Source organism: Chroicocephalus ridibundus, chromosome 8, assembly GCF_963924245.1.
Source record: "Chroicocephalus ridibundus chromosome 8, bChrRid1.1, whole genome shotgun sequence".
NCBI lineage: Eukaryota > Metazoa > Chordata > Aves > Charadriiformes > Laridae > Chroicocephalus > Chroicocephalus ridibundus.
This window is the reverse complement of record NC_086291.1, coordinates 41,807,617-41,834,317: the sequence shown is the minus strand read 5'-3', so window position 1 is coordinate 41,834,317 and position 26,701 is coordinate 41,807,617. Positions and strand designations below refer to the sequence as shown.

Here is a 26,701-nt window from a genome sequence, read left to right as displayed (position 1 = left end):
CAGGACTGTGTGGTCGCAAATAGGATTGCACCATCCATCTTCTGTGTCAGCACATAAGATCCTGGCATGTCAATGCATATGGGCTGCCTGCTATAGGAATTTAGTATGAAATCATGTCCTTATTTTCCTCTGGTTTGAGAATTATGAAGCCTTCTGTCACTTAGTTCAGTTGCAGTGTTGTAAAATTAGAGCCTAGTCTTCTGACACCTGCTTTATCACTGATTCATGTAGTCACATCTAAGTGCAGGCCCAGAAGATATTTCAGGTCTCAGCTGTCCCCTTCAGTGCTGCCACAGGTAGCTCACAGATTCCCTCAGCACTACTGAAAATTCTGCCCCTCCAGAGACTCTGCCAAGGAAATTTGCTGGTGTTGCCACTGCAATTATGTTAGTTACCGGGAGTGGTAGTCTTTTGAAAAAATTGGAAGTCCACGTGTACATTCACTTATTGCCTCATTCCCTTAATACCCTCCCCTTTTTCAGAATTGACTCTCCAGGCATGAAAGTGTCAGGGTTTGAGGTATTTGTGAAAAAGTGCATGAAAACAGGCATTAGGAGAGTAGGGTCTGAGTGCACTCCTGCAAACTGCTACAAGGGAAGAAGTGAGCTGGCTTCAAGTGATGGGATGTGTGTATCTGTATTGTGAGTGCATCTGTAGTTTCTGAGCTCTGAACGCCACTAAGTAAACTCCTGCCCCAAGCTGAACTAAGCTCACAAGTGGAAATATAAACTGCTTATCATAGAATCATAGCATGGTTTAGTTTGTAAGGGACCTTAAAGACCATCTAGTTCCAACCCCCTTGCCATGGGCAGGACTCTTTTAATCACCACTTAAAAAAAGCCGTAGGTTTTTCTGACCTTAGGGAGGCTGGATTCATAATTGCTCTGTAGCCATACACAGAGAAATCTGGCATTGAGCATTCGCTGCCATCGGAACAGCAGTCCTCATGGAAAAAGGATATGCTTGATTACAAAGAAAACACACCTGAAATGTAAGGCTAAGTTACCAGTTATCTACAGCAAAAGGCAAAAGTGACCAGTAATTGCTAGAAGGAGGGAAATACCCATTCACCCCACATCCTCTAACGAACTGCTTAAGCCCAGCCATGCTCCAAACTGCCTAAAATGCAAGGTGTTTTTTCCATCTTTTAGGCTTCAGAAAATGGTCATGGATCAAGAGAAGCAAGAAGGTGTCTCCACTAAATGCTGCAAGAAGTCGATTGTACGGCTGGTACAGAAGCTTGCGCGAGAAGGACTCCTCAGAGTCTATCGTACTACAGTCATTCAAGATGGGATTAGTAAAAAGGTGACTGCACAAACTCTGGCAGCAGAAGCAGCTTTTCTCACAACTTTCTGATCTATCAAAATGTTTCAGGCCGTTTTAATGAAATATATGGATGACTTTACTTTTTGTAGCAGAACCCACAGTCAAGCTGCCCAGAAGCTACATGTCCCAAACAAAGCTACTGTGAAAACCAGATTAGTGCTTTCAATTATTGTGCTGCAGATAATTGTGTGACCGAGGAATAGTCCAGAGATCAAAGTCTCTGAACTTCCTTTCTGAGAGCTGCTGCTGCCTATGAGTTATGCAATTCATGGTTCTCTCCCTGCGCTGTTGGGCTGCAACACAGTTCTGTTTAATCCCCTTTTGAAAGCCAGGAGTGTATGAGAAATCGTAAGTTAGTGTCTGAGTTGAAATTTCTAGAATGCGATCTATTTTTTAAAAAACAAAAATCCACTGTTTTTGAGGTTTATGGAAGTAAAATGTCTGTGGTTGTAAAGCTGAGACTTGTCATTGCAAGTCTAGTGTGAAATGTTCATAAGCAGGGAGAGAATCTATTGAAAATCCCCTGCTGCACAATTACTGTAAAGCACATAAGAAATCTTACTATCTGAATTGTGTGTGTACATTCAGCAACAATATGTATTAGTTTGGCCTTATGAGGTATGGCTTCTCATTTATCCCTTTCAGCCTAATATTTGCAAGTTGAAGTGTCTGTTCCCCATATATTTCAGATTTTAAAAACCCAAAAACCTGAGGTTTGTAGAAATGAAATTAACTCTTTATTGGTACAGAGACCATACGGTCTGGCCTGTTGCTTACTACAAACTAGCAATGGGAGTTTTGATCCAGAAATGTTAATATTCTGTAAATTAGTAAACCTTCATAGGTTTTAACCATTGTCCTACCATTAAGTAACTGTCTATTAATATCTGATAATTTATGCATCTGATTAAGAGCCATTGTCTCCATAAATACTTCTTGTTTGTTTTCTGCTGCTCTGAACAGGTAGAGTTTGTTGTGCATCCTTCAGTGAGTCCTAATGATCCCCTTGTAAAAAGCGCCATTGAGCAGGTGCGTTTCCGAATCTCCAATTCGAGCACAGCAAACAGGCAAGTTGCAATGATGGTTTGTATGGTTGGTGGGGAACTTGGCTTATCCAGCACACGCAAAAAATATGCAGAGGAAATAAACACAAAGTAAACAAAAGAAAAATTAGCTGCCTCTTTAACAGTAGAGAAATCAAAGCACAAAGATGAAGCAAGATGCTGAATATCTCTCAAAGTCAGGAAGAAAGGAATTGAACTCTGATCGGCTGGACTTTAAGCTTTAGCTTCAAGGTCTTGACTTCTCCATGCTCCTTTTGCTTCGCGTTTCGGAGAGGCTGTCCTCACATGGTGTCACACCCCCAGCTAGTCTTCTAGAACAGCCCCGTTTAAAGAGCTTCCCCTGTTCATGGAGAATGAGGCTTACCCGTGGCCAACACTAAAATGCTTAATTTTCAGCCTTTGGTGAGTAGCATATTTAGGCCCAGGTTAGGCCTGTAATCCTGGTGCCGCGTTTGAAGGAAATGTAGGGTTCGCCGTAGCTACAGAGAGAGAGAGATGGGAATTAGGGAGAAATTCCCACTCTCTTTTTTTTGAGATTTAAGCACTTTCTTGTGTATGTGAGGTATGGGCAGATAAATCATCAGAGGGAGACTTCTAATTGAAGTATAGGCATAGACTTCTTAATTCGCAAAAGATTTGAACTTCAATTTTTGGCAAACTTGCAAGCCTTAGGTAACTTTTACACAAGACTGCTTCACCTTTTACCTTTTAAAACATCGATAAAGGAAGATGAGCTGGCACTGATACCCGGCTGTTTGAGGGCTTTCTTAAGAGGAGGAGAATCTGAGGGTGTTCCACGTTGAAATTGTGCTTCTCAACACCTTAGTCATAAGTGTAGGCTGAGATTGTCACCCAAGCGCAAGTCTGCTGGGCAGCAGAAAACATCAGATTCATGGCTTTGGAGACAAAGCATAAAAAAGAAACACGATCAGGTAGCCTCATAAGGAGAACATTTCTCTAGGATGGGATTTTGGTTCCTTCTTTAGGGACTATTTATGCATTCTCAAATGAAAATCACAAGCTTCCATTTGCACCTTCTGCCTGAAAAGATTAATTTAAGAAAAGGAATTTCATATCAGTAGAGAATAGAGTTGTGTGTGTTGAATTCCATTGCCCAGCTTATCTTTTCAAATAAGCCCATAAAAGGACCTTTTGTTTTCTATCAAAATATTCAGTATCATTTAGTAGGAGGAAGTGTTCAAGGTCATCCTCCTTTCACAAAGAGGAGAGTTGCATTTCTTAGTTACCAGCCCTAGTGATGCCATCTCTGTTCAACTTGGATAAAATACGAGCGTCTGCTTAATTTTTACCAAAATGCTGTTTGGTTTTAATACAGGATTAAAGTTCCCCAGACACCAACATCCCAGGACCACGCTGAGGAAGAAAACCTGGGGCAAGAGGCAGTTCCCGATTCAGGAGAAACGCAAGAAAGCTCGTGTAAAGCTGATAATAATAGTCGGGCAAGAAAAACTGATGAAAAAATGGGCATAACTCAGCTGAAAAACTACCACCCTGTTACAGGTACAGCTAACTGTGTTTTCTGCCATCTGTCGCTTTCCCATTTATTATTAATAATCGCTTTCAGATGTTGGGCTCATTTAAGGCGCAAGTGGGTTTTTTTTCTTCTTTTACGAAGAAAAATTGGGTTTACATTAGAGCAGCCTCACTATCCAATGTCTTCTTAGCTGCTTATTTTTTTACAATTGTGAACTGGAGTATTTGCATTCACTACTACTTTTTTACCACTTGCCACACTATTTGCAACTTCTATTTACTTCCAGCCATCTTTCCTTACAGTTTTCTTCACATCACTTTTGCAGAGGTGAATATTTCTCCTGTTCTAATCCTGTTTTTATTTCTGTTTGGTTAATCTTCCCTCCCAGTGCCAGGACTTGGGCGTTCCCTTGGCTTTCTTCCCAAAATGCCCCGTTTGAGAATGGTCCACATGTTCCTCTGGTACTTAATTTATGGACACCCTTTAAATGGAACACAGCAAAAAGGAGGTAGTGATGGCGAGAAGAAAGGCAGCAAACAAGGGCAGGATGGGACTGCAGCTGTGCTTGAAGCACAACCAGACGGGACCTTAGAAATTATGGCAACTGTGGTGAATCCTGAGATCTCCGCGCAGGAGAGTGAAGCAGAGTTGTCTAATCATACAGGTAAGAAGTGGCACCTCCTGACTTTGCCATGGTTCAACACTGGAAAAAAAGATAAGTCTACTTCAAAAAAGACTGAAAATCAATGGTTTAGATTATTTTCAGGTCATTTTAGATTTTCAGATTTCCACGCTATGACCTGCTAAATGTGTTCTGCTTGAACACTCGCAGTAAAACTGTTAGTATAACTGTTAGGTTTGTCCTGTCTGAGTCTAAGCCGGTGTTCTTGTCCCTAGTGTATGTGGATGATGTGTCCTGGATGCGCTATGTCCCTCCCCTCCCGGTTCACAGAGAGTTTGGATTTGGATGGGCTCTTGTTAGTGACATTCTTCTCTGCTTGCCTCTCTCAATCTTTGTTCAGATAGTGCAAGTCAGCTACAAGGTACAGTGCACTTTTTGTTTTACATTTGCTTTACTTTAAAGTCTGATGATATAACTGTACAGTAACAAATATCCTCTCGGTCTATTTTAGCAAAACTAGCCATCAGAGAGTAGGTATTTTAGTTTTTTTACGGAAAAGTTAGTTGCTTTTAGTGTCACAATGAAAAAAAATTTATAGCTCTGTAATACTGCAAATTCTTAGGCTTATATTTTGCAAAGAGCTTTTTATAATCTCACTGAATCTTCTGCCTCGTTGATTAACAGGAATAATGTTTAAGGATTTTACAAAAGCAGTAACATTTGCTTAGAAAATATTTCGGTAGACAGTTCTGGTAGCAATGCTTGATACGTTAAAGGATAGTTACATTTTGCATTTTGATTAACTTTGAAAATAATTCTAGGTGGATGGTCTGGAAGATTTTTTAAATGATCCCCTAAAAAAGCACACTCTGATCAGATTTCTTCCGAGGTCAGTCCGACAGCAGCTTCTCTACAAAAGGTAAGCAGACGAGTCAAAGTAAATGGCTCTAGGGAGGAAGCAACAGCGGTGGACTGTTTTCTCAGTTATTTCCTGTTTGTGTCAAAGAGAACTTTGCTACTTAAGACAAGGATCATCAATCTTCTAAGGACAGTGTGCCAAATTGTATTTTTCTCTCCCAAATAGAAGGTAATAAGAAACTAATAAACAATATTCATGCATGCTGTCAGGCAGCGTTTGAGAGCTGGAAGGTTCTGTCCTTCATAACTCATCAGCAGGATGTTACTTCTGTATAAAACACGCTCCTGACTGTGGCTAAATTCAGAATTTAATGGAGTCTAAATGTTGCTGTCTTTCATAAATCTTTCAGAAGATGCCGCGTTTCCCAGTTCCTGCTGCTCATACATGCCATTCAATTTCTACTCCTGCTCTCAGTGGCATGTCTGCCATTCTTTGCCATTCCTTTTGAGATTTTGATCCTTTTGCCATTCAAGTTGAGATTGGACTGAAGATAGGAAGGGAAAGCAACATTGAAGTGATCTGAATATGTGGAATCAACAGCACCACGTTAGTTTCCCCAGAAAGTCAATGCTAAATGGTGTGGATTTGGATGGTTGGAGGCTTATACGGCATTTTGCAAACCTGCAAATGTGTCGTTGGTGAATGAATAGTGAACAACATCAGCTGTCAAGACCTGTGGTCAGCTCAGGTTTGCAGTTCCTAACCTATTCCTTGCTGAATCTTAGTAACAAGGAAGCTGGATTCATGGTATTTGCTGAAATCTGTAGGCCCCATCTGATGGGTTTATGCAGAACAGTATGCCATGTAACCAAGTTGTCTCTTTGCTCCCCCAATTCACTAAAACTTCTAACTCGGCCAAATTGCATCAGTGTTTCTAGGCTTCTCAAAATGATCTTTCTGAGCCCCAGAGAAAACTCCTGCCAAAGTAAAATTCCCATCGAACTGCACAGCGAAACTTAGACCTCAGTGAAGTTACATATGGGCAAAGCTAATTTTTTTTTTACAAACTCTCTCTCAGAAACTAGATCTTGCGGAAGTTTCCCGCAACTTCCAGAATTTTGCCATGTAAGTAGATACGCAGCATGGGAAATGTTGCACTTTTTGCTCTGCCAAAGCTCTAAGCAACTGAAAGCAGTTTCTTGGAGCGGTATTTCTAAACAACCTTAACTACAAGGACCGTTGCCCAGTTCTTTATACGTACAAGTGTGAAGGCGTATCAGCTCATATTTAACAGTCATGTTTTCTTACTCATGTCTTCTTTTCATTACATAAAATTGTCTGCAGATCTGCTGGTGTTCTGACCTTGTTTAATTCATTCTTACATATGGTATTTCTGGCTAATTTTGTTCTTTGCCAGCAAAATTTTAATTAGTATTTGGCTAAAATATTGTGTGTGTGATTTGAGGAAAGGAAATTTGGAGCTTTGGGATATTATATATTTTCCATAGGCTGACAAAGCAAACAAAAATACCACTTCAGAAATTTTAAAACTCTGTAGTTCAAAAAAGCAGTGATTTCCTGAAGCTTCAGGTCACTGCATGGAAATGGGATGTTTTCTGCTATCATTTTTACTGTTTTCATGAGTGCTAATTGTAATACTCCTAATATTGCTGCAGGAGGTACATCTTTTCAGTGGTAGAAAACCTTCAAAGATTATGTTATATGGGACTGATACAGTTTGGCCCAACAGAGAAGTTTCAAGACAAAGACCAGGTAATTTTTTAAAACATTTAGCCATTCTTTTTCTTCCTTTTTTTTTTCTCTGTCCAGTGAAATAAATGCAAGATTTAGGGTTTGTAACTACCTTAAATATTTAAGTAAAATCCTGATGTTTCAGATGTATACGCAAACCTCCAGATTCAAGTGACATATTGAAAGTTGTGCAGAGAATTTCTACCACTTTCTGGAGTGTATAATGCTGAACATTGCACACAGTAATGATCTAGGAGGTTCCAAGCTGGCAGCACTTTATGAAAAACGAGCCTGCCACATTCTTTTCCATCAAGGCGTTAGGCACTGGATGTCTGACACAGAATAAAGTCACTGATCAGGGGAAAATAGTGACATTCATACACATCTTTTTATAAATTGAGAGCACATGCAAAGAAGGCAGTTCCAACATATACTTTATGAGGATAAGAAAGATAATTAGTCCCCAAAATACATCTATCCAAATCCTGAATGAGAGCTTGTAGGAAATGGTCGCTCTCTGTGGAAACTTGAAATATCCTGTGCACAAGCAGGGAAAAGAAACTGTTCTAAATCTAGAAATGAAATTTCTGGATCGCTGGCAAAGGAAGTTTGGGAATACAATGCAATGGGGGTGGGGATGGGTGTGCCTTCTATCCGTGCTGGCTCAAAACAGCAAAGACTGAAAGAAATGCCGAGCAGGCCTAAGCTAGATTGAGTTGTGTCCTGTAAATCAGGCAATTTCAATGATTTTTACCTAACAGCCAGAAACGTACTGTATTTGACAGGTCTTTGTGTATATGAAGAGAAACGCTGTGATTGTTGATACCACTATCTGTGACCCGCACTATAACCTGGCTCAAAGTAGCCGCCCGTTTGAGAGACGCCTGTACGTCCTGAACACCATACAGGATGTGGAAAACTTCTGGTTTGATTTGCAGTGTGTCTGCCTTAATACACCTTTGGGTATGGTATAAACGTACATTCTTATCACCTTTACTGTTTATTCTCTTCATACCACAATTCCTCCTCCTCTCCTAAAGCTTCAGGCAGGCTCTCTTTGGTCACTTCCACTGTTTTGTTCTGTTGGCTGGTTGTGCATCAAAAAAAGCTAGAAGTTCTCTCTGTATAATTCGATGAAGTTGATACCCACTTGAAATTTTCAGAGCATTGTTAAAGGAAAAACATTGCTGTCCTGTTAAAAGCATCAAATTTGATAATAGCCCTGTTTAGATTTGAATTCAGTCGTGAAAAAGCCTTTTTGAAAATAATTAGTCTGTTTTCACCATAGCTGTCTACCGGTTTAAACAGAGGTCCCTTTTCCTTAGAAAGGTGTTGCTAGAACTTCTAATAGAGGGCCCGAGTAAGATGAGGGAAGTTAAGGGATTTTAGCCCCACCCCAGGTTTTTGGAGTTTATTTTTGTGCTTGGTCCTTTTACAGTTTAAAATAGGATCTACAGATACAACAAGTATACTTTATTAAAAATAAAATTGGAGGCAAGAGATTTCTCCTGAAACCCTAGACCAACGCTATTCAGTATGTCTGTAATTTAGTCAGGTAAAAGGATCTATCTGTAATTTTCTCTTACTTTTGCATTCAAGCAGTTATGTACAAAAGGCTCCTTACACATTTGTCAACTTGTAGTGTGTTTGTGACTGTTGCAGCTTTTGCAGGCTGGTCAGACCAGGATTACTCCTAGCCCCCAAAATATGGGAATGATATTGTTTCACCCGTTTGCATGTTTATGGAAGCTTTGGTGTGTTCCAGTTAAGTATTTTCCATGTTGAGCCTTGAGGGGAAAATCGTTCTGTCCTGGATTTAAATTTATATCGAGCCTCTAGATCTGATACTTGCCTGAGATCTGGTCCTGCCCTGTTGTCTTTGTAGCGTGGGCAGCCAAAAAGCAGTAGTAAGCCAGAAATTGGGGGCTTTCCCTACCTTTGAGTTCTGTTACTATAGAATAGAATCATAGAATCATAGAATTGTTGAGGTTGGAAGGGACCTTTAAGATCATCGAGTCCAACCTTTAGCCTACCCTGACAAGAGCCACTTCTAAACCATGTCCCTCAGTGCCCCATCTACCCTTTTTTTAAACACCTCCAGAGATGGTGAATCCACCACCTCCCTGGGCAGCCTATTCCAATGTTTAATAACCCTTTCAGTGAAAAAATGTCTCCTAATATCTAATCTAAACCTCCCCTGACGTAACTTGAACCCGTTTCCCGTCGTCCTATCACTTGTCACTAGGGAGAAGAGGTCAGCCCCCATCTCTCTACAACCTCCTTTCAGGGAGTTGTAGAGGGTGATAAGGTCTCCCCTCAGCCTCCTCTTCTCCAGGCTAAACAACCCCAGCTCCCTCAGTCGTTCTTCATAAGGTTTGTCCTCCAGGCCCCTCACCAGCTTTGTAGCCCTTCTCTGGACACGCTCCAACACCTCAATGTCCCTCTTGTAGCGAGGGGCCCAAAACTGAACGCAGTACTCGAGGTGGGGCCTCACCAGTGCCGAGTACAGGGGGATGATCACTTCCCTAGTCCGGCTCACCACACTATTCCTGATACAGGCTAGGATGCTATTGGCCTTCTTGGCCACCTGGGCACACTGCTGGCTCATATTCAGCCTGCTGTCAACCAACACTCCCAAGTCCTTTTCTGTCGAGCTGCTTTCGAGCCACTCCGCCCCAATCCTGTAGCGCTGCATGGGGTTGTTGTGACCCAAGTGCAGGAGCCGGCACTTGGCCTTGTTGAACCTCATACCATTGGTCTCAGCCCATCGGTCCAGCCTGTCCAGATCCCTCTGCAGAGCCAACCTACCCTCAAGCAGATCAACACGCCCACCCAGCTTAGTGTCATCTGCGAACTTACTGAGGGTGCATTCAATCCCTTCATCCAGATCATCGATAAAGATATTAAAGAGAACCGGCCCCAGCACCGAACCCTGGGGGACACCACTTGTGACTGGGCACCAACTGGATTTAACTCCATTTACCACCACTCTCTGGGCACGGCCATCCAGCCAGTTTTTTACCCAGCGAAGAGTACACCTGTCCAGGCCATGAGCAGCCAGTTTCTCCAGGAGAATGCTGTGGGAAACAGTGTCAAAAGCCTTGCAGAAATCCAAGTAGATAACATCCACAGCTTTTCCCTCATCCACTAAGTGGGTCACCTTATCATAGAAGGATATTAGGTTTGATAGGCATGACCTGCCCTTCACAAACCCATGCTGACTGGGCCTGATCACCCTGTTCTCCTGCATGTGCCGTGTAATGGCACTGAGGAGGATCTGTTCCATGACCTTCCCAGGCACCGAGGTCAGACTGACTGGCCTGTAGTTCCCCGGATCCTCCTTCCGGCCCTTCTTGTGGATGGGTGTCACATTTGCTAACCTCCAGTCAGCTGGGACCTCCCCGGTTGTCCAGGACTGCTCATAAATGATACCAAGTGGCCTGGCGAGCACCTCTGCCAGCTCTTTCAATACCCTTGGGTGGATCCCATCCGGCCCCATAGATTTGTGCACCTCCAGGTGCTGAAGCAGGTCCCTCACCATTTCCCTTTGGATTAGAGGGGCTTCATTCTGCTCCCCATCCCTGTCTTCTAGTTCAGGGGTCTGGGTGCTTAATAAAGCCATCACGCGACTCCTCTGCTATACCCTACCTCCGTAAGAAGGTAGCATGTTTTACTAAGAAGTGGTAAAAATATTTGTACTGTTCGGGAGCGGTAGTTTGCCATAGCAGGGCAGATTGAAAGTGAGTTGAAGTCTTTCTTTCTCATGCTGATAGTCACAACCATTTGTATGTCTAGGAGTTGTCCGCTGCCCTCGTTCAAAGAAAAGTAGCCTTCAAGGGGAGGAGACTGCACTAGATGTCGAAATGGAGCAGGAGTCAGCAGTGGATAAACACAATCTGGAACGAAAGTGTGCGATGTTGGAATATACCACGTATGTCATCATCATCTTTCTTTTGTTGCTTGAATCGAGTGGGCAAAAAGAACTGTTCTGTTTTTGAGGATGTTACTCAATAGCAAATGCAGTGAAGACTCTGGCATTTCAGTTGTTGGTTGTGGGGTTGCGGGTTTTTTTTTGTAATTCAGAGGCTATCTGATTATAAAGATGTGTAGTTATGTATCATGTTTACAAGTAACTTGTCTACCAAGCAAGTTTTCATGCTAGAGGAATGGGTAAAACAGATTCAGATTTTTCTTCCAAAATAGCACAGATAAGTGTTTGCAAGAGTCTTGAGGACAGCAAAGCTGAGAGGGAAGGAGTACTTCCGAAGTACACTTAATGCAAGTGAAAAATTTAAAGATTCTCTGTTCCTGTGCTTTATATCATGGTATCTCAAGTACCCTGTAGCTTCAGTAGCTCCCCAGTGTCACATTCTGAAATCTGTCCTTCAGTGTTGCAATTTGCCGCGTATCGTTTACAGATAATTTCTAATATGGTGTTGGCGTCCACTGGTGAAATCTGGCCGTGCTCTCTGGGGCACTTCATCTTCTGCCTAATCACAAGCAGAATCCTTGCGAGGCTTGTGTACCTGCAGCCTGGGGCAGCCACGCAGAATGCCAGCTCTACTGATTTAGATTGACTGTTGTGCACCGGGGTTTAATTTTGTCCATATTCTATTCTGGTTAGATAAACAGTCTGTTTAAAAGTATTTTCAGTTAGTTCAGTGCTACAGGTAGATACATCAAGTTATCTTAAAAAAAAAAGGAGTTGGGGGAACCTAATTCCACTGATCCTTGCTGATAGAAAAAAAAATTCTGTTCAACTTTTGCATAAGGTCTCCATTGTGTGTAAGAAATCTTTTAATTTGGCTATCTGGGCTTGACTTGCAGTTAGGCTGGAGAGGACTGCAACATCTTTAAGGTCAAGAAACAGGTTTTGGATTTAATTGATGGTCTAATGTTATAATGAAAGAGTTGTCTATTGAAAGCTTGACTGAAATAATTTTTTCATGGTAGCTTTGCAAAAGTCTTTTTGTAAGGTGAGACAGGATTTCAAAAATACTCTTTGGTGTTATTACTGCGCTGTCAGAGCTCTCGGATCTGCTGCATATGCAAAGCTCATTCATAGTTTGAATTTTTTTATTATTGTATTTTTTTAGGAAGTAAGTTTGTCTCCACGATTTCTTGCAAAGTGTCGTATTTATAAAGATGAAAAAACATCTTTTTTTTATTTTATTTTATTCTATACTGTAACACCACAGTTACAATTAAGTAGCTTATTCGTGAAGGGTACCAGTTTGTCCATTACATGGTATTCATTGTTAGTTTCATCCTCGTTCCAGGGAGAGAATTGCAGTGCATTGTTTTTCTGGCTTGCACGTGTATTTAAACAAGTTTTAACGTATTTGTTAGAAAACTGGAGAGACCAGTACTTGACAGTCAGTGTGACTGATTGCCTTTAGTTCCTGTGGAAGATTTCCCCCAGTCCTGAGAAAGCTTTTCACCTGCGCAGGTATTTTCTCTAGTCCTGTGGCAGGAATAGTGCTGAGAACAGGGTTTAACACGGCCATTGGAACTTAGTTAACAATAAGGAAGTTGCTGTGAGTGTAATCCTTAAACTGAAAGCTCAGTCTTTAAACTTAATGGAAAAGCATTGTTGTTGTGCTGCTTCTGGAAGAGGGTTATGGGAATGGCCTCTGCTTTCCCAGCCCTATTTAAATTGGGAGGGCAAGGGGGAGTTCTGCATATTGCACACACATCACTTAAGAGCGGCTGAGAAGGCGCTCTCTACAAAATAATTACTATATATTTTGTTACTCGTTCTCTTAGAGGCAGCCGAGAGGTGGTTGATGATGGCACTATCCCTGGAGATGGGTTAGGAGCCGCAGGTCTGGATTCCAGCTTTTACGGGCATCTAAAACGCAACTGGATCTGGACAAGCTACATCATCAATAAGACTAGGAAGGTGGGTCTTTTAAAATTTATATACTGTAATGACTTTTCCAAACTTTAAGATTCTTAAGGTTGAGATACCGGTAACAAAATCTTGCTGCTTGCATGCTTTCTCAGCCATGTGTCTCAGTAAGGCTTTCCATTGCTGGAGAGAAATGAATGCCAAATGTGGTAAATCTTGGTGCGGAAGTGAATGAAAGGGCTGGACATAAATGTTATCTGAACGGAATTTGACAGTACATTCAAGCAAAGGAGAAATACTTTCTTAAGCAAGCAATTTAGATTACTTAGTGGTACCTCTTGCCTTACTGAAACATCCAGAACAAGGAAATATACACAGAAAAAAAAATGACTAGGAAGCTCAACATAAGCAAATCAGAATGTCCTGTCTCTGATGGCTGACAACAAAAGATTTGTAGGGAAGGTTGTAAGAGCGAGGGAGTTGTATAGGGATATTTTCTCAGAATATTCTCCCAGCTTTCTGCAAGTTTGGCTCAAGGCCATTATAAACCTGGGGGTGATGTTTCAAAGCAGTTAATAGCTTTTTCTTCTAGCGTTAATATTTCTGATTGTTTTTTTGCACACATGTAAATCTTTAGTATCCACAACCTCATGTAGCAAAGTGTTTCAGAGTAATATTATGTGTCACCACTTCCTTTTGATGGTTTAAGCTCCCTAATAATTGTAGTATGAAGGGAAGCTGTGAAAAATACCATTCTCCTTTACCCTTCTGTTTCACTTGATTCTGTAAACATTTCTCATGTTTCCTATTATCATCTCTTTTTTTTAAAGACTGGCATCTACTTAACTTTTCCCAGCATGGATCCTGTTCTGCCTTTAATCATTCTCGTTGCCTTTCTTTTAAGCTGTTCTAGTTCTACTATATCCATTTTAAGATGGAAACAGAATCACGTAGTGCTTTCAGGCTGTGGCCAACCATGCATTTTTACAGCTGCGTTATCTTTCTTTCCTTTCCTAAGAATTCCTTACATTTGCTTTGCTTTTTGACGATTGCCAAGTATTGAACAGGAACTTTCACAGGACTGGCTGTAATTACCCTGCACTAACTAGTGGTCAAATTAGTGTACATGTAAAACTAGAGTTGCTTGTTTCTTCCCTCAGGCAGGATCATTTCGCTCTTGATTTCATCTGCTGTTCTGTCACCTAGTTGTTCAGCATTATCAGGACCTCCAGCAATTCTTCAGTCTCAGCTTTCCTCTCCACATCTGTGACCATCTTCTGTCACCGATGAATTCCCCACAAGAGAAACGGGTTTTGCTGAGAATGGCAAAACTCCTAATACGTTGCAGTCAGTTCTGGCGCAGATTTAAGGTGGATAGAATATGGTGTAGGAGGCATTTACTCAGTATTTGTGTTTGCGTTTTGGTTTTTGCTTTTTAGATGTTCCTTTGGAATGTAAAATGCTTTGAAAAAATACCATTTTACAGAAAATTCTGCTCAGCCTCTGTAGCAATGAAAGAATTGAGCGTTTCTTTTCAGTGATGACTTTTTTTAAACTTGAGATTTGCAGAAGTTCTAACCTTCATGATCTAGCGGTCATTACAGTATGATTTAAGAAAAGCTCTAGAGCCATGCAAATATGTGGTAATAATAAGACAAATGAATTCTTCATTGTAGCCCAAGATCTTTCCCTTTATACTGAAATTTTTTTTCTGACACTACTCAATGGATATAATGTACAGTGTTGTTAAAACCAGTGCACTCCTTTTGCATATCACCTTTTTTAAAGCTGTGTTGTCTTAGGAAAGTACAGTTTCTGAAAACGGACTGACAGTGAGACTCCAAACCTTCTTAACAAAACACCCCCTGCCGCTCAGCACCGGAGGTAAGATGGTGATGCTGTTGGTGGCATCCGTAACTGTATTATAGCTGTTACTGTTGTTGTCAAACCCAGTACGGAGGATGTGGGTTATTCCTGTCTCCTTACACTAATCTAGGATGCTTCTGGGACAGTAAAATAGGTAAATAATTTCCTTCCCTGTTTCTGGAACAATAATTTTTTTATCCAGTATTGATGACATGAGTTGTTCCTGTCTCCTTACAGTGATTCAGGGTGCTTCTGGGGCAGTAAAATAGATGTGGAAATAATTTCCTCTAGAACAATAATTTTTATTCTTTGTAATTTCTGATGTGCATCTTGCAGAAAGTCTAGAGGGAGCGATGTTTTGTATGACTAGGCACCGTTAAAATTGCATAGCCTAACATTTAAGCTGAGGAGGAGGAAATGCTTCAGGTTGAATATAAAACTTCAGCTCAGTTCCCTTGCATTTGTGCACTGTGCGCTAGACTTAGTAATTACTTGATGGGTCCTCATTTAAGTGGGGTTTTATTCTGTGAGCTGCTGAGAAGTGGCATGAAATGACATGACTAACAAAGGGCAAATCTGAGAGGGCATCTGTAGTAATATACTGAAACTTTGGCATTTGCTCTTTATACCTTAATATTGTAGAATGTAATTGCTATAAAGCTCTGCTACTGTAAATATCTGTCATTTTAGGTAACAAAATTAATATTTTGGGAGAAGCAAAGGTAGGATCTGAGTCACTTGTCCAGAAAGAGGAATGTATTGAAATAAGTACAGAACCAACCCAGGATCGAACCAAACGAGTGAGAGGTGGAAAAAGCCAAAAGAGGAAGAGGCTTAGGAAAGACATTGGAAAGAAGACAAAGAAGAAAAAGAAAGGTAAGCAAGTAACACATCAGGAAAAAGCCACATTCTTTTTCACGCATAGGCCTACTGTAAGGTGGTTTAGGAAAGCTGATGTGACTGTCACATAGTGTGGGAAATGGAAACTCACTGGGCATCTCTTTGGGTGGCCTCTGTCAGTGAAGAGCTGCAGATGTCCCAGGCTGTGATGCTAGCTCTGCAGAAAAACAGCAGCGTGCTCTAACTGCTGCCTGTGCACGAATCACAATTGCACTACTACAAACTACAAACTAATTGTGTCTGTGCCAGATCAGCTCCTGGCGATTCACCGCCAACTTTTGGTAGCTGGCTTAAAGATTCTTCATGGTATGATGCTCCAGGTAGTCAGTTTGCTAACTAAAGTGCTTGTTCCCTCATTCCTGAGAGAGGTGTTAATGCATTTTACTTTCTGAACTGCTACTTCTTCGTCGCTTTTGTCTTTAATTTTTACAAACTCCAATTGGTGCTGATACTGCCTGTGATAGGAGTTTGAATTAATCAGAATATGTAGTGCTGAGATAACTGTCTTTTTTTCTTTTTTTCCTGGATTTGTTAGAAGAGGATTCTGTAGAAAAAAGCAAAAGACTCCGCTACCATGATGAAGCTGACCAGAGTGCGCTGCAGAGAATGACACGTCTGCGTGTCACCTGGACAGTGCAAGAAGACAGTCTGCTCATGCTGTGCCGAATTGCTAGTCATGTGTTAAACGCAAAGGTATTAATAGACCCATTAAACAGAGGTCCTATATACTGAACACATATTTCATCAGTCCTAGGAATTCATCCTGGTTGTAACCATCGTTTGTGTATATAAAAGCTGAAGTTTAACTCCAAAAACGTTTGTTCTTCACACAGGTGAAAGGGCCCTTTGTTCCGTGGCAAGTAGTTCGGGATATCATGCATGCCAGCTTTGAGGAGTCCCTCGATAAAACTTCTCATTCCGTTGGACGAAGAGCTCGTTATATTGTCAGAAATCCACAGACCTATCTTAATTATAAGTAAGAAGGTTTCTGTCTATATATTGGGTATAGGCTAAATTCTCCTGAAGTTAAGTGAAGTGAAATTATGTTTTTGTCTTGTTTCGTGTGACTTATAAATTTTTGAACCCTAGTGCTATCAAATCTGTATTAAATTGGGAAAATTTCAACTGTGTACAACACCTTCAACTGTATCTGTTGCAGAGTTTGCCTTGCTGAGGTTTACCAAGATAAAGCCCTCATTGAAGATTTCATGAATAGAGAAAATAATTACGAAGATCCACAGGTAGGAGGGAAGTATTCTAAAAGGTGACAGAGTACTTTACGCTGGTTGGATTACTGAGTCCTTGCGCTCTTTCAATTACTGTGATTTCATATCCTCTCTCTCCCTTTTACCCTTAGCTATTTTAAAAATAGCATCATTGTAAAAATGCAGCATCATTGCTAGTTGGGGAGTAAAGTGGACATAGGCATCTTTCCAAAGGCACATAAACACCACTGGTGTGCAACAAAAATGTTGTTTTTTCAATGTGCTTGTTTATAAATATCCATGACGGAGCATCTGTATGCACTGGGGTTGGGGTTTTTTTTGTTTTCTGGGGGTTTTTTTTAATCTTCTCAGCCTCCTTGTTATCTGAGCAAGAAAACATTTTTGCTCTGTAATTTCGTATTTTTTTTATTCCTGATGCATGTTGAAATATTGCCTTAGTTTCTGTGGATGGGTGCAGGAATACAAGCAAATTTTATGAGAGAAGCCTTGATTTGATCAGTCAAAAGATTTTATTTAATTTTTGAGCTTTTTATGGCTTAAATCAGACACACTTTCAAATTGAAAAGCTGTTTACAGTTTCAGCACAAACAATTTCATTTTGAATTTCAAAACTTTTTCAGAACGGGGACAACGTCACGGCAAGACGTGTTTATCCAGGAACGACAATTCATATTATTGTCAAAAAACCCCAGTCAGTTCTGTCGTTAGATTCATGTTTGTTTACATGAAGAGTAGTGGTTTGCTGATGAGATATTGCCAAAATAAAGGCATGTGTCGCCATCCCCAAAGTCTGTCTTTGGAAGCAAATAAAAGCTTGTTTCCAGAGAGATACAGGACCGTTCCTCTGGTGTAACAGGTGTCCTCCAAGCCATGATTGTACAAACAGACTTAATGGAGAACATGACAAAGCCTGAAGGGCATGAAGAGAAAAAAAAAAAAGACATAAGCAGAAGCTTAAACAAAGCTCTAGCGAGAGATCTTATGCTGTTAATTCAGTATAATTGGTTTTAGAACATATGTTCATGGTGGGTTGCTTGTAGCTGTGAGCATGATTACAGACAGAACCTGCAACTGTGAAGTAAATCAGCAAACCCAACCTCCACAGAGCTGCTTTGATGTGTTCTCTTGTCTGTTGTACTGCTTCTGACTTGATAATTCACAACCAGCTATTTCTACTAGAATTTTCCGTGAACGCTTTAAAAGTAGAGGGTCTTTTCCCATTCTAACAAATGGAGGTTGATAACATTTCTCTCTCTTCTTTTCTAAGGTTTGTGCAAAGGAGTTTAAAGAGTTTGTGGAAAGGCTGAAAGAGAAATTCAGTTCAACCCTGGGGAATCCCAAACTTGAGATTCCTGATACTTTGCAGGAACTCTTTTCCAGGTATTTTAGTTACGGTGCTTTTCACTCTGCGCATGGGCTGAGACAGCGAGAGAGGAGGGCAGTTCAGAGTAGAATCTTCTCTGCTATGCATGATTTACACCCTCTTACTTGTACTCTTAGTATCAAAAGAAGTTTCAGTAAATACAACAAACGATGTTTCTTTTAAAGCCACACTTCCCAAATACATGTAACTGATTTTCAGTTACTTGCGCAAGCTTGCTTATTTCAACCTATTCCAATTTTGCTAAATGAGGCTTTTAATCCAGAAATTTACAATGCCGGATTTTCATAAATTGACAAATCCTCAACTTTGCTATTAGAGATGTTGGTGCTCAGGTGGAACAGTTTAATGCAATAGAAGACTTCCCTTTACCATTTTCCAGATTAACTGGCCCCGTTTTATATTGCGATTTGTGGCTGGTTGCTCAGCTAAATCATCAGTCTTGCTAAAACTGTTGATACAAAGGAGCACTCAGCCTTGTATAATATTCTTCAGCCCCAGATCGTCAGGATTTTTCATGACAAATAACAATTGGAGAGAAGCGTGAAAATTTGGGTCTCGAACCATTTTATGATAACAAATTTAGCACGTCTGTAAATTTTCTTACTTTGGGAAGAGCTGTGCGTTACAGCGAAAGTACCTGGAAGTCCAAAACCTCAACAGAATAGCAAATCCCTGCAGTTCTGTACTGTCTCCTGTCCATGTGTTTTATCTCCTTGTCAACAGATATCTTAGCGGCGTGAGGGAGATGGGTCTGGACACATCTTTTAATTTTTGTCACCTGTGCGGAGTGCTGCTGGAGCAGACAGTGTCCCTTGCGCTGTTTCAACACTTGCCTTATTAGCAGTTGCACTTGTCAGCCTCTGGGTTTCAGGGTTGATAAAAAAATCACAGAAAGTTACCTTTGTTTCAGTGTTTTCCTTTCCCTTCCCTGAACTAGATTTCGAGTTTTGGCTATCGGAGAAGACACAAATCAAAACACAAAAGAGGACAGTCTAAGCAGGTGAGTAGCAGTAGCTCTATTTTCTCCCATTAGGACTCCAAGGTCGTGTCAGCCCTCACATCTGTGAATGTCATATACAGTCTTCTAATTCAGTATGTTTTACATGTCTGTTGCAGTGTATAAATTATTAATTACAAAAATACTTTCACAAGGCTGTAGGGACCTCTGACACGGATTATAGATTTGATGAATAAAATAACAGCAGCAATGTGTCAGATTATCTGGGCTGACCCAAAAATTCAGGGTGGAAGTTCAGGGAAAATGTAACAGGCTCCTTTACATGAATGATCCTTAGCTGTAGCGATCTCATGCCTTTATGCGTCTACTTCAGAAGCAGGTGATTGACTTTGTATATTTTTGTGCTAGTTCAATATCCAGGTACCTCCTGCTCAAAAATCACCATGAATAAACTCTTTTTTTCTCTTTTTCTTTCAGTGTCTATGATATTCATTTTCTAGTGCTACAGAATCTGATTCAGAGCACATTGGCACTCTCAGATAACCAGATGAAATCTTGCCAGTCATTTCAGGTACAGTATCTGGACCAAACTTTACTGGTCATAGAATCATAGAATCATTTAGGTTAAAAGAGACCTTTAAGATTGAGTCCAACTGTAAACCTAAAACTGCCGAGTCCACCACTAAATCACGTCTGTTTTCTTTCTGGAGGGTAGCAAATGTAGCACCCATCTACAAAAAAGGCAGAAAGGAGGATCTGGGAAACTATAGACCTGTCGGTCTGACCTCAGTAGCAGGGAAGGTCATGGAGCAGATCATCTTGAGTGCCATTACAAGTCATATAATGGACAACCGGGGGATCAGGCCCAGTCAGCATGGGTTTAGGAAAGGCAGGTCCTGCCTGACGAATATGATCTCCTTCTATGACAAGATGACCCGATTATTGGATAAGGGAAAGGCTGTGGACGTTGTCTACCTAGACTTTCGAAAAGCATTTGACACTGTCCCCCATAGAATTCTCATGGAAAAAATGGCGGCTCATGGCCTGGATGAGCATACGTTCTGCTGGATCAAGCACTGGCTGGATGGGCGGTCCCAAAGAGTGGTGGTCAATGGAGTTAAATCCAGCTGGTGGCCGGTCACAAGTGGTGTCCCTCAGGGCTCGGTGTTGGGACCATTTCTGTTTAACATCTTTATTGATGACCTCGATAAGGACATAGAGTGTATCATCAACAAGTTTGCAGATGACACAAACCTAAGCGGGAGTGTTGATCTACATGAGGATAGGGAGGCTCTACAGAGAGACTTGGATGGATTGGATCGATGGGCCAATGCTAATGGAATGTGCTTCAACAACCCCACGCATCACTACAGGCTTGGGGAAGTGTGGCTGGAGAGCTGCCTGGCAGAAAAGGGCCTGGGGGTTCTAATTGACAAGCGGCTGAACATGAGCCGGCAGTGTGCCCAGGTGTCCAAGAAAGCCAATGGCATCCTGGCTTGTATTAGGAATAGTGTGACCAGCAGAAGCAGGGAGATGATTGTCCCCCTGTACTCAGCACTGGTGAGGCCACACCTTGAGTATTGTGTCCAGTTCTGGGCACCTCAATACGAGAGAGATATCGAGGTGCTGGAGCGAGTGCAGAGGAGGGCAACGAAGCTGGTGAAGGGCCTAGAGAATAAGTCTTATGAGGAGCAATTGAAGGAGCTGGGACTGTTTAGTTTGAGGAAGAGGAGGCTGAGGGGAGACCTCATCACTCTCTACAACTACTTGAAAGGACATCATAGAGAGGTTGGTGCTGGTCTCTTCTCACAGGTAATTAGCGATAGAACAAGAGGGAATGGGTTCAAGCTGCAGCAGGGTAGGTTTAGGCTGGACATTAGGAAAAAGTTCTTCACGGAAAGAGTGGTCAGACATTGGAATAGGCTGCCCAGGGAGGTGGTGGAGTCACCATCCCTGGATGTGTTTAAGACTCGTTTAGGTGTGGTGTTAGGGGATATGGTGTAGGGGAGAACTTTGTAGAGTGGAGATGATGGTTGGACTCGATCCCAAGGGTCTTTTCCAACCTAAATGATTCTATGATTCTATGTCCCTAAGTGCCACATCTCCACGTGGTCATACAACCCTAAAGAGTTTCTCCTTCCTCCTTCGATAGGTGCCTTTTTCAAATGGGAGAAAAGAAACCCAGAAACTTAGATTTGTACCCGTTCTATGGGGATTATTCTCTTCTGCTTTTAGGGAATTAGATATTCAAGGCAGATTTTCAGTATGTTGCTTTTCTCTCTGAGGATGAGACTGCAAGATACGAGGTTGAAGCAATCCCCAAAAACCATATGAAATCAACTCCACGTCCCCTCCATTGGCTCAAACTGTATCATGATTTAGTGACCACTTGAGCAGTTGGAATTATGTTCTGGAGGAGGTATCACAAGGACAGTCCTGGTATCCAGCTGACACTGGTGTTCAGGAGCCTCTCCTTTAGCATTGGGGACCACAAAAATATATCACCTATTAGTCAGACATTTAAAATAAGGTTAGATGTTCAAAGGGAGTTTCATATCTCCTCAGCAGGCACTAGAAAGCCAAGCTCACAGCAGCATGTGTTCCTGGTAAAATGATGGGAAGAATCTACCAAAATGTGTTGCAGATGAGCATTTTTTTACATATATAATTCTAGTGGGAGCCTGATTTAATTTTGAATATCAAGTGTTCTTATAGCATTTAGTTAATTTAATTGGCATTTACTGTGGAAAGCCTGGAAGCCCATAAAAGGAATAGAATAGTGCAGTTAAGTAAATTTATATGTATCATTTACATTCTGGCTTGTAGCTCCATATTCATTTAGTTAATGTAAACCTCAAGTAGGTGAGTCTCGCAGTGGATTCAGAGCTAACACTGCCTTTTACATTGAACGGGTCTTTTTGCAGACATTTCGTTTGTACCGGGAGTACCGGGATGACATTCTTGTGAAGGCTTTTCTAGAGTGTCAGAAGAGAAGCTTGGTCAATCGCCGTCGAGTAAATCACACCTTGGGTCCGAAGAAAAGCCGGGCTTTGCCTTTTGTACCCATGTCCTACCAGCTGTCTCAGAGTTACTACAGGTGGGTGTCAGAAAGGTCACTGTTTTGAGCAAATAATCTACCCAGGCATGCTTGGTGTGGAGGAGAGAATATGCTTGAAGTATTTAGAGCAAAGAACCTGCCTGGCATAGCTGACACTGAGGAGATGAAGGTAACATCTATGTATGTTAAGCCTTTATCTGGTCTGTACAGGGAATAGAGCCAACTTCGCTGGGCAAGCCTTTACAAAGACATATGCAGAGGAGAGAAGAGGTAGCATCAAAGTTCTAGATGTGGTGGAAGTATTTCTATAGCACTCTTCCCATTTTGATGGCTGCTTGCTTTTCCTCTCCAGTTACTTTGTGCTGCGCTGTACCTGGATTTTGGGGATGGGGGAGGAGAGTTTTAACTATAAATGTATTCAGTGCTCAAGCAGAAGACGACATCATTGCTCTGTATTTGCTATATAGTACCTGACCTTTACACGGTGCATAAATACCTGGTGCTCTGGAACTAGGAAAAGGGCTGTGAAAGCAGGTGTAGAAGGTACTTGGTCACTAGCTCTAGCATGGGACTTCAACTATTTGGCTGCTCTGTCCTACCCTGAGTCTAAAATTTATATACAGTAAGAACAGATTATCAAAGCTTTGTGCTTTGAATTTGTCTTTTCGTCCAGAGTTTTCACATGGCGGTTTCCCAGTACAATTTGTACAGAGTCCTTTCAGTTCCTGGAGAAGCTCAAGGAAGCCGAAAAATCAGACCAGCCAGATAACTTCTCATTTAAAGATCAAGAAAACAAAGCATCAGAAGGCATGATTGCATTCCCTATGGACGGACCTGGTGGCCAGTGTGTGGCGATGCTTTCCCTATTCTCCCTGGGACTCGTATCTGTGAATGTGAGAATCCCAGAGCAGATAGTTGTGGTGGACAGCACTATGGTGGAAAATGAAGTGATAAAAAGGTAAACACTGTTATTTCTATCTGTAAATATGGTTTAGGGGTAACATGGTTGAAACTGGACAGGTGTTAGCATTTTCTGCATTGTATTGTGGCATGTTTTACTGTGATATTGTTTAGATTTTTATTTCTGAGGGAACCTTCTGAAAACTTAACGGCACTTCAGTTAGTGCCTGTCGTTACAGCCTTGGGCTGCATTTGTCTTCACATATGTGACATTTAAATTGCTAGGCACTTCATTGCCGTCAGAGCCGATGTGGAAAGCAGAGCAGTGTGTGCTAAATGAACATTTTCATCAATATTGTACCTTCCCATTTCAAGGACTAAGAAGGATTAGTAACAAGGTTTCAGCTTTATCAGTGAAACCTGTCTCTACAATATGTGTTCTGTGTCTTGTCTCCTCTTTGATTTATTTTATTTTTAAACCTCCAGTAGTTGAAATTGAAACTCTCTCCCTAGGCAGTATAATCCTATGAATATTTTTATCCTTAAAATCATTATGTGTTTTCTTAGGGTGCAACTAAAATCTCTTGCTGTAGTTTAACCTGTTGCTTCCCGTTATATTGCCAATATACGTGGAAAATACTTTGTTCTCTTTAGAACCTATTATTACCTATTTGAAGATTGTTATCACAGTCCTCCTCCCATAATATGCTCTTCTTTAAAATGAGCAGCCTCAGTTCCTCCAGTTGCATTTTTGGGATGTTATTCATGTTATTCGTGTTATCTAGATCTCTGTCTCTCATAATTTTCCTCTGGACTAAACTATGATGTCAAAAGCCAAATGCCACGCTCTTGCTGGCAGGTCCGTGCCAATTACATCACGTTATAGAGGTGATACATCTGCTAATACATCCCAAACTGATGAACGGCCATGGTTTTGCCCTGCCAAAAAAATGATTCTTGTCGTTCAATATAACAAGTTTCTTTACCTAGTTAATTGTTCGCCCTCAGGCTGGGGACAGGTGCATCCTACTATAATATAAATAACACGCATTTCTGCATATGAAAATGCTTCCTGCTCTTTTCTGGACTGTGTCTCCAGTTTGCTGGAAACGTTCTGAATGCAAATCCTGTCTTCTCATATACTTGCAGCCTCTCCATTTTGGTGATCCTATGCAAACTTCATAAGCTATTTTATCACCTGGGGCCTTAGCAAAAATACACTGAACCCTGGGTTAGTCCCACTTCTGAGTACAAGCATCCGAGTCCAGTTTTCCAACTGGTTATGTACTCACACTGTTTTTCGTAAATATGATGTGTTCCCTTTTGGTTTTAAATATGTTTTAAGAGAAGGTACTTAAGGTCTGTCTCATCTTAGAAAAGGTTGGAAGGAACCTTTGGTTGTGTTTGGTGTAACCTGCTTAAAACAGAGGCAACTTCAGAATTAGATCAGGTTGTTCAGAGCCTTCGCCTTTATCCATAGTGATTCTTCTTGTGTCCTGGAAAGAGACAGTGTTGGTTTGACTGAGTTTGTTTCTGGGAAATTTATCCTGGCTGCTGCTGCTGTTCTCTCTTTACTTTGAGGCTGTCTGCAGTTTGTTTTGTGTTGGTTTTTTGTTTGCTTTTTTTTTTTTGTAAAGTAACTGAAGTCTTTGGTCTGTAATTCTTTCTTTCTCCTTTTCTCCCTTAAAAATAAACACTGTCTGCCCTACACTGCAGTATCCCTTCTGGTCTCAGCCTTTGTGCTCTGACAGATGTTCCCTCATGATGAAGTGTCTGTTGAACCGAAGAGGCTCAGCACAGTAAGCTGAGATATTTCAGGTTCATTTCAATGTGTTTGCAAAAAAAAAAAAAAAAAAAAAAAAAAAGAGAGTTTCCTTTTCCAGGGACCTTTAGTGCATTTTCTTTTCTGTAGTTGCTTATTCTCAGCACTTTAAATCAGCCTGCTATGGACATACCCACAGCTGTTCATGACTAAATACTGGAATGCAGAATAGGATTTGTTCTTGCTTTGCTCACTGTAATGAGTCACTTTCTTATTTTGGAAAAAAAAACCCAACCAACAAACAAAACACCTCTATTTGCTGTAGTTTGGGAAAAGAAGGACTCGACGATGATGATGACGATGATGATGACTTAGATGACAGCTCTGGAGGCAAACGGAAAATAGAAGTAAAAGCTCGTCAAGCATCTCATACTAATTACTTACTGATGAGAGGCTACTATGCCCCTGGAATTGTCAGCACACGCAATCTGAGTCCCAGCGACAATATCGTGGTCAATTCCTGCCAGGTGAAGGTGAAGCTGCGATGTACGCCAGTTCCAGGAAGACTCAGCTCTCCAGGTTAGTTTCTGTTTGGCCTAACTTGCACAGAAGTGGGTTGGAGCAGGAAAAATAGTGAACTCATGAACCAAGGAACCGATTCGAACAAAGCCTCTTAATAGGAACATTCTTTTTTCATTACATATGCGGTTTGCCTTGTAATGCTTTCTTTTCTGACTTAAAACAAACAGGTGGTTGACTTAGAGGCACCTTTTGTTGGTAACAAGTCCTTGCCTGCGTTTCATGTTGTGTGAAACTGTTAATCCAAAGAGGAAGTCTGTCCTCTGCTCTGTTATCCCTTCTCCGGGAGGTTTTTTCAGTCCCTTCTGCAACTCAAAATACCCTATTACGTCACACCCAGGCTTTCTCTTCTGTAAAGAGAAAATAAAATCTTTCAGAGCTCCTTGAATGGAAATTCACATTTACTTGTCTCATGCAAGTGCCTGAAATAGTGGTGTGCAATCTCTGGCCTTGTACCTACAATAATTTAAACACTTTGATAATATTTAGAGCTTGAATATTTGCAATTTATCAGTACTCCCCCTTCTTAAAGAGCATCTTTTTTTCAGCTGTAATGCAAATGTATCCAGGAACACCTTTAGTTGTTTAGCTCTCTAGTTGGAAGGTCTAGTGCTGTCCCTGCCCGTTCCTGTCGCGGTTGTGCTAAAGTTAAAATAGAAATTCTTTCTCCTATCTCTGCTGCAACACATGCCCTCCAGGTCTACTGAGCTGACGGCTCATTACAGTTCTCATTTTTCCTTGGCTGTCAGAGCAGCACAGCTGTCGTACGAGTGTCTCAGCAGGCAGGATGGAAAGGCAGCCTGCAGATAAAAGGGTGGGGAGCAGGTAAGAACGGTGCCAAAGCTGCCCTCTAATCATCCAGGACTGGAAAAAGGCGTAACACTGCTTCAACTTCTGAGTACTCTGTACAGCGGGGGTCAGTTTTGTGCAGTGACGGACCTGTCTCCAAACACAGAGAAGCTTTGTTAAAATAATTGACATTGTCAGCTTGTAGTTTATCCCCTATTTGGCCAATAGCTTTCTGCCACAGATCAGCCGTTTCCAATTTTTCGATTAATAGGGTCCTCCATAGCATTTCCTTGCCCTAGACTTTTCACTT

At 41.3% G+C, this 26,701-nt stretch overlaps 1 protein-coding gene across 2 annotated transcripts in view; it reads left to right on the top strand.

The window, feature by feature from the left end:
- The window catches only part of GTF3C1 (general transcription factor IIIC subunit 1), a 46,309-nt gene that overhangs the window by 13,641 nt on the left and 5,967 nt on the right, over positions 1 to 26,701 (top strand). For both annotated transcript variants that reach the window (XM_063345218.1, XM_063345217.1), the window contains exons 12-32: positions 1,152 to 1,305; positions 2,290 to 2,393; positions 3,727 to 3,911; positions 4,274 to 4,549; positions 4,783 to 4,928; positions 5,329 to 5,426; positions 7,043 to 7,139; positions 7,904 to 8,081; positions 10,914 to 11,049; positions 12,885 to 13,020; positions 14,772 to 14,853; positions 15,526 to 15,711; positions 16,271 to 16,428; positions 16,569 to 16,711; positions 16,895 to 16,976; positions 18,229 to 18,341; positions 19,283 to 19,345; positions 19,781 to 19,874; positions 22,228 to 22,400; positions 23,035 to 23,319; positions 25,349 to 25,602. In XM_063345218.1, coding sequence (XP_063201288.1) covers positions 1,152 to 1,305; positions 2,290 to 2,393; positions 3,727 to 3,911; positions 4,274 to 4,549; positions 4,783 to 4,928; positions 5,329 to 5,426; positions 7,043 to 7,139; positions 7,904 to 8,081; positions 10,914 to 11,049; positions 12,885 to 13,020; positions 14,772 to 14,853; positions 15,526 to 15,711; positions 16,271 to 16,428; positions 16,569 to 16,711; positions 16,895 to 16,976; positions 18,229 to 18,341; positions 19,283 to 19,345; positions 19,781 to 19,874; positions 22,228 to 22,400; positions 23,035 to 23,319; positions 25,349 to 25,602 — 3,143 coding nt within the window. The remainder of the gene's footprint in view (positions 1 to 1,151; positions 1,306 to 2,289; positions 2,394 to 3,726; positions 3,912 to 4,273; positions 4,550 to 4,782; positions 4,929 to 5,328; positions 5,427 to 7,042; positions 7,140 to 7,903; positions 8,082 to 10,913; positions 11,050 to 12,884; positions 13,021 to 14,771; positions 14,854 to 15,525; positions 15,712 to 16,270; positions 16,429 to 16,568; positions 16,712 to 16,894; positions 16,977 to 18,228; positions 18,342 to 19,282; positions 19,346 to 19,780; positions 19,875 to 22,227; positions 22,401 to 23,034; positions 23,320 to 25,348; positions 25,603 to 26,701) is intronic.